General features: G+C 35.9%; 1 protein-coding gene across 1 annotated transcript in view; it reads left to right on the plus strand.

Annotated features, from left to right (window-relative positions):
- The first annotated feature begins 266 nt into the window (after positions 1 to 266).
- The window catches only part of Usp6nl (USP6 N-terminal like), a 111,969-nt gene continuing 97,676 nt past the window's right edge, over positions 267 to 14,559 (plus strand). The window contains exon 1 of the mRNA XM_013014750.1: positions 267 to 354. Coding sequence (XP_012870204.1) covers positions 351 to 354 — 4 coding nt within the window. The 5' untranslated portion in view covers positions 267 to 350. The remainder of the gene's footprint in view (positions 355 to 14,559) is intronic.

Below are 14,559 nucleotides of genomic sequence, written 5' to 3' on the forward strand. Positions count from 1 at the left end.
TAGCTAGGATTACAGGCATGAGACACAGGTGCCTGGCATTACTTACTTTTTGAGTATCTTGTTTCAGATAAAGGAAGATGTGAACTGAATCATAATATTCTGAAGTTTGACTAGCAATTGTATTTAGATTTTATTAAATGATGGAAAAGGATTCTGAAAATAGAAAAATTTTTTAGATGAAATTGTTTTTGTTTCCCTTTAGAAGACCTTATCTTAAATATTGACCTTTAGATAATATAATTTCTTTCTTTCTCATTTTCAGAATAGGACATGCATTCCTCTGAGACGCCCTGGACAGTAGATTTTGGTTTAATATTGGATTGGGAAAACATACAGAGACATTTCCAGTCATGAGTAAGTGTGCTGCTTTGTTTCATTTGACCTGTATCCAAAGTGTTTGTAGTGTGCTACTTCTAAAAAGGTATCATTAGATAAATTGGAATTATGGTTAGCCCTAATACTTGTCTGTATTAAAGTAAGGAAATACTTTTTGATGTTTTTATTCTAAGATGTTAGACATAATAAGGAAACCTGTGGTTAGTTTCTTAGTTGATTTAGTTCTATCATTTGAAAGTTTCTATTGACTAGCCATTTAAGAATGACTCTAGAAATTTGAATAGGAAATATTGGAGTTGACTATAATTGAAAAGGTTTTATTGTGTGAAATTTAATTACTGGGTAATGAGTTAATAAACTTCACCAAATAAAACTATTAATGCCTTTAATGGAACAAAGACACCGGTGTATTCTGGACTTAGCCAAATTTAATAAACATTTTTGTCTTCTCAGTGGTAAGAAGAAAGTATATGTAATATTTACTCTCCATTTTGATTCACTTCTGTTTGTAAATAAAATTGGACAATAGTGGGTACTTCTGGATGGTATGCCCCCTTGGGGCTGGGAAGGTGGCTCAGTGGGAGAGTGCTTGCCTTGCATGCATGAGGCCCTGGGTTCGATTCCTCAGCACCACATAAGCAAAAAGAAAAAAGCCGGAAGTGGCTCTGTGGCTCAAGTGGTAGAGTGCTAGCCTTGAGCTGAAGAGCTGAGGGACAGCGCGCAGGCCCAGAGTTCAGGCCCCACGACCGGACCCCCCCCAAAAAAAAATAAAAATAAAATTGGATTTACTATTTTGTGTTAACTGATTTCTTTTAGAGGATAAGGAAAGAATTGAGATTTTCCTGTAGTTGGAGTCGTAAAAGAAGTCGTGTGTGTGTGTGTGTGCGCGCACGCGCGCATGTGCATGTGTGTGTGTGTGTGTGTGTGTGTGTGTGCGTGTGTGTGTGTGTGTGTGTGTGTGTGTGTGTGTGCGCGTGCGCCAGTACTAGGACTTGAACTCTGGTCTGGGTGCTGTCCCTTAGCTTTTCTGCTCAAGGCTGACACTGTCACTGAGCTGCACAGCTTTACTTTCAGCTTTTAGTGATTAATCGGAGATAAGTGTCTCAAGGACTTTTGTTGTCTGGCTTTGAACTGAGGTCCTCAGATCCCAAGTAGCTAGGAAAACAGGCATGTTTTAAAGTATATATTTTCTGATTATGGAAACTTTGGGATGGAGTATTTCCTTATTAGAATATGTTAGAGTTTAATTTTTGTGTGAATTATTTTCATTTCCTTTAAGATGAATTAGGACAGCTCTTCTTAACAATTTAATTAATTAGGGCAGTTGATAAATGAAAATGAGCTTCTTATTATTGTGAGATCTTTGAGTTTCGACTAAGAATATTATAAGAAGTGGACTTGAGTTTCCAAACATTCAGTGGGATAACTTTCTGGTTGGTGTAATTTGAATAAACAAGGATAGTTGTTAGGTGCAATCAATCAAATACCAATTAGGAAAGAAGCAGCCTTTGTTATTTTAGACCACTCAGGAAATTTTGTGAGAATTCTTATTTAATGTAAACCTCTAACTAGATAAGGTGGTAATGAGTTGATAATTTTGACTTACATTTTGGGTAGGTAACTAAACTTTCTTCTACTTTAGTAATATTAGGGTCTGTTTACATGACTTGTCAAGAATGTGTTGTTTTGAGGAAAAGTAGCTTAAGCTTTTTAAATTTGAATCTCAGTGTTTGACACAGTGTATTTTCCACTTGAAAATCAGCCTTGTGAGGTTGATGGCAAAAGGAAGAGAGGATCATGGTATGTTAGGTGCCTAATAGTGTAAAAAATTCTACTTTTAAATTACAGTGGTTATATTTCATTTACAATAGTTTTTAATTTATTCTTTTTTATGTCCACTAGTTCTTTTTCATTTCTCTTATTTTACTTTTTTTTTTTGCCGTGTCCTTGTCTTTCTACAATTCCTTTTTCTCCATGATTTTTTTTAAAGAAAACCTGTTTTCTGTAGCTTTGCAGCCATATTGTGATGGAAATATTATTATTATTATTATTATTATTTTGGTCCTATGTCTTTATCTTTCCCTTCTCTGTGTTTTTTGGTCCTGTGTTCTTTATGGCTTAGAGACAACTACATCTGTAGTTGTTTTGAGATCAGAATTGGCTCTGTGTTAGTGGATCAGAGCCCCTGCTCCATGGTGACATTGGGGACATCACAAATTCTGTCACTGAATCAGCTGGCATTAGGTCAGCAACTTCTTGTAAGCTGTAGGCTCAGCAGGGTTGGCAGAACTCTTTTTTAACCTACTTTATACTCATGGAAGAGTGCCACCCCAGGTCCTGGCTCCTGAGTCTGCTTTATATGGAACACTTTTCTTTACACTTATCCCATAGGGGCAAACCTCCTGCTGCTTTTTCCTGATCTGGATCTAGAGTGGCTTGCTTCAGCTGGTCTCACACTTTGTGTTCCTGTTAGATTTTTGATTCACAGAAATGCTTAACATGTTTTGGGCATAGCTATGTCAGTTTAATTTCTTTTTGTATTTTATATGTTGAAATACCTATCCTTTTCTTTGTATTTGTGGTGAAGAAAAGGAGCCCTAAAGAATAAAAAATGTCATTGAGGTTCAATCACCAATGTTAGAATATCCAAACTTGTTAATTCCACTTGAGATTATATTTTTAAAATTAGCTTCTGCTAATTTTAAAATTAGCCTCATAGAGCCTTTCTCTGTCATCTCTACACATACCATGTTAGTTTATATCATACATTAGTGTCACCTCATGATGGGAGACTGGCTCAGGTGGTAGACAACTTGCCTGGCAATTGTAAAGCCCTGAGTTTGAAACTCCAGGATGGCCTATGTAAAAAGAATGGTTCTGTTGAACTTTCTTTAAAATGACCTTATTTACTTCTGTTTTTTTCTTGTAATCTCTTGAGGGAAGACACTATTTCTGGCATGTAAGTGCTAAATATTGTACATATTTGGGAGTTCATTTTTGAGTAGACTACTGTAGATAGTGAGAGGTTAGAGATTGTAGCAGTTTTTAGGGGTTGTAAGTCTTACACAGTTTGGGAATTGAATATATCAGAAATCCTTTTCTGGAAAAAAATCACGAAGCATATAAAGGTTAAAAAGATATAAGTGTAGATGGAATTTCCAAATCTTGATTTGGGTGAGAATATCGGCTAAGTAATATTTTTTTCAATGTTTTTGAGGGACTAAAGGAAAGATTGGATTCTTGTGTTGGTGGATTTTTTTGTGTGCAGGATTTCTCAGACCTTCTTTATGTCAGGAAACACATAGAAGAACATGGTAGTAGTTTGTACAGCCTGTGAAATGAGCTGATGAAGCTTGGAATATTACATTACAGGCTCTTAACACCTCAAGCCAGACTGGTCTTTCTACCCAGCTATCCCGGAAGTAGAGGGAATCAGTTCTTTTACCTGCCCTAACACAATCTTGGCACAGTCGATGCTATGCTCCAGCTACAAGGCCTAGAGAACTTGTTAAATGCTTTATGATATCTTTCAACTTTTATTCTAGCTGATTATATATTTTATAAAATCTGAGGCTGAATAGTCATTTTGTGGAAAATGTATTATAATGGTACTATTAGATGGATTTCATTGTAGATTGTTAATTTTATTTCAATTCATAAAAAGTATGATTTTTTTAGGACTAGGTTGTTCTTATTTTTCTGTTTTTACATAGTTTTCAGTGTTTCACATTTATTCAGTTTGTTCAATTTGTTTTTTATGAAAAAAAACAAGAAAAAACAGAGTTGTTACACTCACACTGTAACTGTAATTTGAAATGAGTATGTTAGATCTCTTTTTTCTCTCTCCTCATCTTCCCCCCCCCCTTTTTTTTTTGGTCAGTCGTGGGGCTTGAACTCGCGGCCTCAATACTATCCCTGAACTCTTGCTCAAGGCTAGCACTTTACCACTTTGAGCCACAGCACCACTTCTGGTTTTCTGGTGATTAATTGGAGATGAGTCTCAGGGACTTTTCTGCCCAGGCTGGCTTTGAATTGCAATCCTCATATCTCAGCCTCCTGAGTAGCTAGGATTGCAGGCATGAGCCACCAATGCCCAGCTATCTTAGATCTTTAATGTAAACTATAACAAGAGGAATCCTTATAAAAGCCAGTGTCATACAAACTGATGATTGTATTAATGGTATATGTTTTATTTTTGGTTTTTATTGTTATTATAATGGTGATATACAGAGGGGTTACAGTTACATAAGTCAGGTAATGAATAAGTTTCTTTTTGGACAATGTCACCCTTTCCCTTGCTCTCTCCCAGTTTATCCCTCCTATCCCTCATCTACAAGTTGGATAATTCATTTTCAACAGAGTGTCCATAATCCTAATGGAATATTTTTTTAAAGACTCCCCACACCCCCCAAAAAAGAAAAAAAAGGGCAGAAAAAGAGAAGTGATTGATTAGTTGTACTTTTTCAAAGATTTACATTTATAAAATCTTGTTTGCATTATTTTCAAGTTTTAATTTGTGTGTGTGTGTGTGTGTGTGTGTGTGTGTGTGTGTGTGTGTGTGTGTGTGTGTTTTGCTAGGCTTAGGGTTTGAACTCAGGGCCTGGGTGCTGTGGTCAAGGCTAGTGCCCTACCAGTTGAGCCATAGCTCTACTTCCAGTTTTTTGGCAGTTACTTGGAGATTAGAGTCTCATGGACTTTTGTACCTGAACTAGCTTCAAACCTTGATCCTTAGATCTCTGTCCCCTGAGTATCTAGGATTACGCGGTGAGCCACTGGGCACTGGACTTAATTTCTGTATTTTAGTTCATTTTTGTCAGGAAAGCTTTACTTTGTTATTAAATATATGACACATTCCTAAGAACCATTTTGATGTTATTTCTCTTCTGATGGAACAGTCCAGAAGGGAATCTGTTGTGTTGGTGTGTTTGATCTTGCCCTTTGGCCTAAATAATAGAATGAGGCTGCTAGACCGTTTTCCAGTCAACTGAGGAAAAGGAATGGTAGTGAATAATTTGATGTAATGTATTTATCGCTTTCTAATAGACTAGGAATAAAGATTTTCATTCACTGGGAAATAATGTTGAGGTAAGATTTACTTTAACATTTGTGAGAGCAGATAAGTTAGAAGTAACTGACTAAATTACCAAATTTAATACTTCTTCTAATCAAAGTAAATAGAAAAATAGGAAACAAATAATAGGAGACTGTTAGTACTTAATAAAAATTCTGTTTGAAAAAGTAGCTTACCTACATATGTATACTGTTCTTGTGGAAGAGCTGTGTGCCTCAGAAGCTAGATAGAAATTAAAGACAATTTACATTGAATTGCTTTTTAAGTATTGGCTCCTTTATAGGAGCACACTTTCAGATAAAATGAGTTATACCCTTATTAAATTAGCATAAGAGAAGTTTTCTTTTCTCAGCACAGTTTTGGGAGCTACTTGTGTTGTTTCTATTTTGCTTTTATTATAAGGAATTGAAATGGCAATGGATTATGCAGTGACCTTGAAAGGAGACAGCTTTTGGCTTTTACCAAGACTCCTTTTAGCAGAGTTCCTATTTTGATAAAAATACCTTTGAACAAATATGATGAAGAATATTTATAGCAGTGTTGCATATAATTGTTTCATAATAATGAAGTAGTTCAGCTATTAATATATAAATTGAGATTACATCACTAAAGTTGGCCTTCTCTTAAATTTAGTGTCTCTTTGTCTTTGTCCTGTTAAATTTTCTTTAGCTAAAAATAGAGTAAATGAACATATCAAGACTGTGATCCTCATTAAGCTTGAGATTTATAGGTCATATTAGATTTTAATGTGAAGTGTCAGAATACTTAACATCTATAGTTATGATAATAAAAGTTGAGTAATCTCAAGGTATAGTGAAAATTGCAAAAGGTAGACAATAAAAGTTTATACTATAAATTAATTTAAAAGTATTTCATGAGTCATGGTGTATAAACTTTTGATTTTAAGTGAGAGAATGGTTCTGAATAATAAATAATTACTAAGTTTTCATCTTACTATAAACAGTCCTGTATGTTACTGCTACTTTTGGTCTTTGGGTACACCTGAAAACGTGACATGACCCTTGGTCTTCTAGAGTATCATAGCATTAGTATCATAGATATTAAGCAATTAATTCCATATTGTTTCTGTGATAGTGAATCTAACCTCAGTGGGGTGGGGAAGGCCTCCTTGAGGTAGTCTGTTCCCTTAAGACCAGATGAAATCTATTCCCAGCAGAGTGAATGATGTGAAGACCTGGGATTTAGAAATCAGGGAAGGGGCTGGGAGGGTGGCTCAGTGGTAGAGCGCTTGCCTTGCATGCTTGAGGCCCTGGGTTCGATTCCTCAGCACCACATAAGCAAAAAGAAAAAATCCGGAAGTGGCCTGTGGCTCAAGTGGAAGAGCGCTAGCCTTGAGCTGAAGAGCTGAGGGACAGCGCTCAGGCCCAGAGTTCAGGCCCACGACTGGACCCCCCACCCAAAAAAAAGAAAAAAAAGAAATCAGGGAAAATTCAGTTTTGGTAGAAGTCAGTATGATGGAGGATACCCAGCAAATTTAGTTTAGATAAAGGCCTTGCAGTGCCTTCATTTTGTATTGTACCTACTCGCATCTAAACTAGTCTAAAAGATTATACCCATTTACAGTTGTTCCAGTATCTAGTGTGTAAGGATATAATTTTCATCATGATTAGCTTAATAGGCTTAAAAATAACATTATAAAATTGTTTCCAGTTGTGTTGAGTTTTAGAAGAAAAACTTAAATCATGGCAAAATATTAACATGCAATTTAGCTTCTTGATTTTTTTTTGTTGTTGTTGTTGATTGTGGGGCCTGAACTCTGGGCCTGGGCACTGTCCCTCAGCTCTGCTCAAGGGTAGTGCTCTCTCTACTCCTTGAGCCATAGTGCCACTTCTGGCCTTTTCTGCTTATGTGGTGCTGAGGAATCGAACCCAGGGCCTCATGCATTCAAGGCAAGCACTCTACCACTGAGCCACCTTCCCAGCCCCTTCTTGATTGTTTTAAGTATATAGCTTAATGGTGTTGAAACATTCACAGCATCAGGCAGCTCATTTCCTCAGTTCTTTTTATTTATAAGACTGTGGCTCTGTATACATAAACACTCACTTCCCATTTCTTTCTCCCAAGCTATTGGATACTCCAAGTATAAATGAACTAATAAATTATTTACCTTTTTTTGACAAGCTTATTTTGATTACCATACTGTCTTCAGGGTCTATCCATGTAGCATATGTCACAATTTTCTCCCTTTTTAAGGATGAATTTACCTGCCCTTCTATCAATGAGTATTTGTCTTGCTTCTACCTTTTGGCTATTGTGACTAATGATGTGCTGCACAACTATACCTCCCCTCATGATTCTAGGAATTGAACTCAGAGCCTCACATTTTCTAGACAGGTATTCTACTACTTCAGCCATATCTCTAGCCCCTTTTTGCTTCAGTTATTTTCAGGGCAAGGAATTCATTTATGTCTTGGCCAGCCTGGGGATGACAGACATGTACCACAGCTCATAGATGTGTGCTTCCCTGATAGCTGGAATAAGACACATACTTCCTTAAGCCATTAGTTGAGGTGGATTCTAGTGAAATTTTATGCCAGAGCTGACCTTAAACCATGATTCCCCTGCCTCCTACTACCTGACCATCATGCTTGGCTTCCTTAGCTATTTTTCTTTATTTCATTTTCTTTTTATCTGAAAGAAGCTGTTAGTATTATTTTTTTGGTTGGACGGTAGGTACTGATTATATTTGTAGCAGTTGCTTTTCTATCTCCTTGTCTTTTTCTTCTGTCATACAGTCTCCCTTTTGTATCATTCTGGGAATGCTTGAGTGTGATGGTGAGAAAGCATGTGGATTTTGTTGTTGTTGTTTTGCTGATTACTTTTGATGTAGTGTCTTGCTTCCTGCCCATTTGTGTTCTTGAGCCTCAGCTTACCTACTTTAGGCTTCCTGTCATTGCTAGGATCACAGGCTTTTGCCACTGTGTTCAGTATTCTGTTGAGATGGAGTCTTTTGAACTTTTCTGCCAAGGCTGGTCTCAAACTGCGATTTTCTAATTCTTAGCCTTCCACGTAGCTAGGATTAAAAGTGTGAGTTTTTGGCATTCAGCTGGTTGCTTCAAATTTTTGCCAGTTATAAATAAAGCTGCTAAAGATTCATGTGCAAGTTTTTGTGTACATACAGATTTTCAACTTACTTGGATAAACAACAAAGGGTTGTTGTTCCTGGATCATATGGTAAGAATGTGTGTCTGTGTTTGTTGGTTGTGGGACTTGAACTCTAGGCCTGGTCACTATCCCTGAGCCCTTCAGCACAAGGCTAGCACTATCCCACTCGAGCCACAACACCACTTCCAGTTTTCTGTGAATTTATTGGAGATAAAAGTTTAATGGACTTTCCTGCCTGGGCCGGCTTTGATCTGAGATCACAGATCTCAGCCTCCTGAGTAGCTTGGTTTACAGGCATGAGCCACTGGCACCTGGTAAGAGTATGTTTGGTCTTGTGAGACATTTGCCCCACTGTCTTTCAAAGTAGCTGTACCATTTTGCATTTCCACTAGTAGGAGATAAACAGTTCCTGCTGTTCCACATCTTCAACAGCACTTGGTATTATCAAGATTGTGGAATTTAGCTGTTTTAATAGTTGTGTAGCGATATCTTGTCTTATTTGCATTTCCCTTTTGACATATGGCATGGAATATCTTTTCATAATCTTACTTGCTTTTTTTAGTGAGAGGATATGGAGTTTTTTTTAATCCAAAAAGATAATTCTCTCATAAGAAATAATAGTAAAATATGTTCACTGTAGAAAATATAGAACAAGAAAACAGAAATTCCTATATCATGCCACCATTAAGAGGAAAAAATTTTATTGGTACTTTTTTTTATATTTTTCTTTTGTGTACCTTTACTCTTCTCCATATAGACTGTGTGTGTGAGAATAATGGAATCATATTTTGTATCTTTTGTGTTTATTCGTCTACATATAGTTAGCTTTTCCATGTCGTTCAGTGGTCTTTCTCTTTTCCTTTTCTTTTTCCTTTTTATTTTATGCCAGTTCTGAGGCTTGAACTCAGGGCCTGGGTCACCATTTTTGAGCTTTTTTGCTTACAGCTAGCACTTTACCACTTGAACCACAGCTCTACTTCAGGCTTTTTCGGTGGTTAATTGGAGATAAGAGTCTCACAGGCTTTGCTGCCTTCTGGCTTTGAATCATCCTCAATACTAATACCAATGTATAGTGTGATGATATTACTGAAATTTATAGAGATATGAGTTGAAATCTTCTGCTCTTTGCTGAAGAGAGGATAGAGTTGATTGAGATAATGTCCTGCAAAAGAGAGGGCTTGGGAGAGGCAAACCTTGCAGGACTGGGGATATAGTGCAGTGGTAGAGTACTTGCTTAATAAATACAAGGCCTTGTATTTGCCCCCCCACCCCCATCACAGCACACCAGGAAAAAAGAAAAGGAGAAAGTGGGGTAAAGACCTTTCAAAAATGGTACTTCTCACAGAAGTCTTCTAGAAGAGAGGAAATAAATTCCCAGAACCTGGACACATGACTAGAAAAGTAGTCATTTGGTGCCTATTACATGTTTAGAACTGTCCTTAGAAGTGGGTTAGGAATAGAAAAATTGGGGGAACGTGAGTTTGATTTACCCGTGTGTGGTCACTCTTCAAAGGCATTTGTTTTAAAAACTGTTTTTGATTTAAAACTTGGTCTTTGACTTGTATGAATTATTACTTTAATTTACCATTAAGAAATATAACTTACAAAGTAAAGGTAAGTAGTTGGCATCATGTTCTGTTTTGTCCATTATTAATAAGTATTTTCTTGCTGTCATAGATTGGTAGGTCTAAATGCGTAAATTAACCCCTATATGGAGTTTTTAGCACATTTCATAGCATCTCTTCCCTGAAGAGCTGAAAACGTCATCCTGAATTTTTAAAACTGGATTTTTACAGAGGAGCCTTGGTGTCAGTGAGCAAGAGTTTGTTTTCCTGCTAACCTTGGTGGAGTCATTGTGTACTCAGGTGTCTAGCTGAAAAATGGGGACAAGTTTGATTTGCTCTGGGATCTGTTATTTTCTTGTATGTTAAGATGTCAGAATAATAATTGGAAAAGAAAACTAGGAAAGTTGGTAATACTTTTTTTGGGGTTCCATTGTTGGTGGAGAATCTTTTTTTTCCTGTCAGTCATGGAGCTTGAACTCATATCTTGGGCTCTGTCATGAGCTTTTGTGCTCAAGGCTAGTGCTTTACCATTTAAGCCATGGCTCCACTGTGGCTTTTTTGATGATTAATTGTGCATTTGTTGCAACTTGGTTGTTAAAAATTACCTGGCAGAAACAAAGGCTATAATTACTTTGAAATTTTCTAGTTTTTGTCTCTGGTTTTAATACCCATTAGTTTATAAACTCCTCGGGGAATGTCTAGTATGCCTGTGAACGTAGACTTCTGTTCCTGTACGGAGAAGTCAAAGGTGTATGTGAGGAGGAGGAGGACAAGGAATTTATAGGATGTTTTTGAGGCACCATATCTTTTATGCAAATCTGGGAGCTCGGAGTTAGCAAGATAGTTTTATTTTTATACACATTTTCTTTTCTCTTTCAAATATGAGATTTTTGAGAAATTGGAAAACAGTATTAAGGCTTTTGACAGTGTGGGGTATTTTGGTTTCTTCTTAAACTTACACAGAGCATCTGTGATCCTTATATGAGAATTTAAAGCAGAGCACTTTATTTTTCCTGTCGTGGCTTTTCTAAGACATTGTTTTCACAGTGCTTAGTGATTTACAGAAGATTGGTCACGATTCATTTTGTTTTGTTAATAACTAATTGATGCTTTGCAAAGTTAATACATTCTGGACTTTGAAGATGGGTTTTTCACATGCGCTGAAATCACTGGTAGATGAAGATAGAACCCATCCTATGGTTGGTTCTTAGGAGCTGTTTTGGAGCCTTCATGGAGAGCTAGGCAAAGCATTTATTTCTCTGAAGTTGAGCTGTGTTCATGCTTGGGCTTTCAGAAAGCAGACATGCAATAAGCTCTCGATGATGGAACCTGTTGGATTTCTAGTGGAAGCAGCTGGAGGCTTTGGCTTGCTAACTAGCAATGATTCAAGTCTTGCAGATTGTAAAGGAGCTGGTGACATCAAGGCAAAAAGCCACACCGAAGGAAGGTAGGAGCATCAATAGAATGAACAATTGGAGGGAGTACTTTAAGGCATTCTGGTTTTCATAAATATCCATCTGAAGAACAGCAATGAAGAAAGGAATTTTGAGTTTTCATGCATGCCTTTGTATTTCTGAATTATTATGGTATCTATAAAAGCACCTAAGGTAATACAACATAAGTGTTAACATGCCTCATTATTCCTATTTTTAAACCCCTACATTTATTAAAATATAGAGAGTGAGAGGGGAGGGGTGTGTTGTGACATTGTGCAGCAACAGTATTGTTCATTGTGCAAACAGCCTTTTAACATTGTATATTTTGATAGAAGAATCATTTCTATAATCTTTTAATTTTAAAATATAAATACGTATGGCAGCAATTATAAGGGTTAAACTAGGATCTTGCCTATAGCAAGACAGAGCTAGATGGCGATTACTTGTGCATATCTGAAAAATAATAGTAAATAAGAATTTAGCTAATGAATGGTAGTTTTTTGCCCTTTTTAGTGAATAATCACTTTTCTGTTTATGACTGTATGTTTAATTATTACTGTTTCTATTAAAAACAGCCCTGTATTTTAACATATGTCTAGGAAATGCTGAACTATATTAAATTTTTAAAATTTAAATCACATGTCTGACTTACAAATCTTAAAATGAGCTAATATATATATATATATATTTGAAGAAATACTTGTATATTTTGATTTTTAATCTTTTGAAATAGCAAATCTCTAAAATGATAATTAGGGATTGATTTCTAAAAACTACCTACAGGCCATTAGCTAAGGAGATAAGACTGGAGATTTCACTGATTTATTATGTGGTTTAAAACCAGTCAGTTAATTTACCAGCTTTTTTATATGTTGGTATATGATGCTTCATATATAAGCACTTTGTCAGATTATTTGAGTAAAGTACCTCAGATAATACTAAGTAGATTATTTTATTATTACTTTTTGACCAGTGTTTAAAAGCAGAGCTTCTGAGATTCTTTAAGTCATATGTAAAACAATTTGGGGGTGATGGTCTGAAATAATACTCTGGTATGCAGTACAGTCAATTATATAAAGGATATAAGAATGGAGAAACATGGTAATTAAGTGATTGAACAAAAAAAAATCTCAACGGGGAAGATATGATTGTTTACGTTTGAAATGCGATAGTACTGTTTAAGATACTTTGCAATTTTTACCTCTCCTATAGTTCTGGTATTTCTCCTTCCCTTTCTTCTGCAGTAGAGTGCTTTCCTGTCTCTAAATAGGATCTGACAATTATACATTAAAAAAATTATTTTTACTGTTTGAAGAGAGTATAAATTATTTAATGCAATTCCAATCTGTTGAAAATGTCAGATTCATACAGTTTGGCCTTTACAGTCAGGATTTTTTTTATTGGAAATGTTTCTTTTAGCTTTATATTTTCCATCACAATCAGTTACTTGGAATGTACCTAAGGAAAATAATAGTAATATTTCTTATCTTCTAGTTCTATGTATCTCATATATAATAGTGAACACCATATAATTATAGAAAAAATACAACTAAAAGATACGGTCTCTTAGGCTTTTCTCCCCTTAGGTTTTGTCTAATTTGTTTCAGAAATGTTCAGACTTTTTTTTTTGAGGAGCTTGACTTTTTAATCTTGACCATAATATCCTTAATCATACTTGTTTACTCTAATGGCAGAAATAGTTAGCATTTTTAAATCAATTTAATAATTGACAAGCTCCTTGAGAAAAATAATGTTAAACAGACAATTATAAAATATTGATCTATAATCAGGGTTTTAAACTCAATTCTTTAAAATGTAATGAAGGTGGATGTAGAGAGATGGCAGCATTTCCAAGTAGTGCATTCACATTAATATTAGTAAATAGAATTGATTTGTAAAGAAAAAATTATTCTAGAATATCAAAATTGGGGATAAAACGACTATGATAAATGGTTTGAGAAGTTTTCATCATTTAGTTTTCTTTGGTATCAATAAACAAAACTATTGTAGGACCACAGGAATGGTATTTGAGGAAGGAGAAAGGTTGGAGAATGAATTGAGAGAATGAATGAGCATACATTTTTTAAGGCAGTCTTGTTGGAGAGTCTTTGTATAGTCAAAGCAGAATAATGAGTTTAAATGTTTTTATATGTGGCCATCATAATTACAGTTAAAACAGTTTAGTCTTGAGAAACTGGGAAAGGGATGAGATGGGTATATTATGCCAAATGGAAAATAAACCATCACAGTTTTTTCCTCTGCAAGTCCTCATTAGCCTGCATCTCCAGGCCAGCCTGAACTACATTGTCAAGAGAGAACACTCACCCTCTAGCAGAGTAAAAAAATAAAACCACACAGTGCCTTCAAATGTAGGTAAGGCGTAAGTGGGCTCACTGGAGCTGTGGACTTGTAGAAGGAGCCTCTTTGCCTCTTTCAAAGCATCATGTTTATTTGAATAAAAATTTTTTCAGGGGCTGGGAAGTTGGCTCAGTGGTAGAGTGCTTGCCTTGCATGCCTGAGGCCCTGGGTTAGATTCCTCAGCACCACATAAGCAAAAAGAAAAAAGCCAGAAGTGGTGCTGTGGCTCAAGTGGTAGAGCGCTAACCTTGAGCTGAAGAGCTGAGGGACAGCGCCCAGGCCCAGAGTTCAGGCCCCACGACCGGACCCAAAAAAAAAAAAAAAGAAAGAAGAAAAAATTTTTCAAATAGTACGTTCCCCCAGCTTGTGGAGTGGAAGTATGTTAAATTTGATTAAATCTTAAAGATTCAGGTTCTTCATTTTTTCCCAATGGCTATATTTTTGACATATACATACATATGTATTACTGTTATTATAAAGATGATTTACAGAAGGTTACAGTTACATAAGTTACATAATGAATACACTTCTTTTTGAACAATGTCACCCCTTTGCTTGCTCTCATTCTTAACACTTGAATTCCATAAAAGTTGTACATATCAATGGATACTACATAGCATTTGATTCTTATATACATTGTGTAATATCTAAATCAAGTTAAACTTAT

The sequence above is a fragment of the Dipodomys ordii genome, unplaced genomic scaffold (assembly GCF_000151885.1).
Source record: "Dipodomys ordii isolate 6190 unplaced genomic scaffold, Dord_2.0 Scaffold24, whole genome shotgun sequence".
Taxonomy (NCBI): Eukaryota; Metazoa; Chordata; class Mammalia; order Rodentia; family Heteromyidae; genus Dipodomys; species Dipodomys ordii.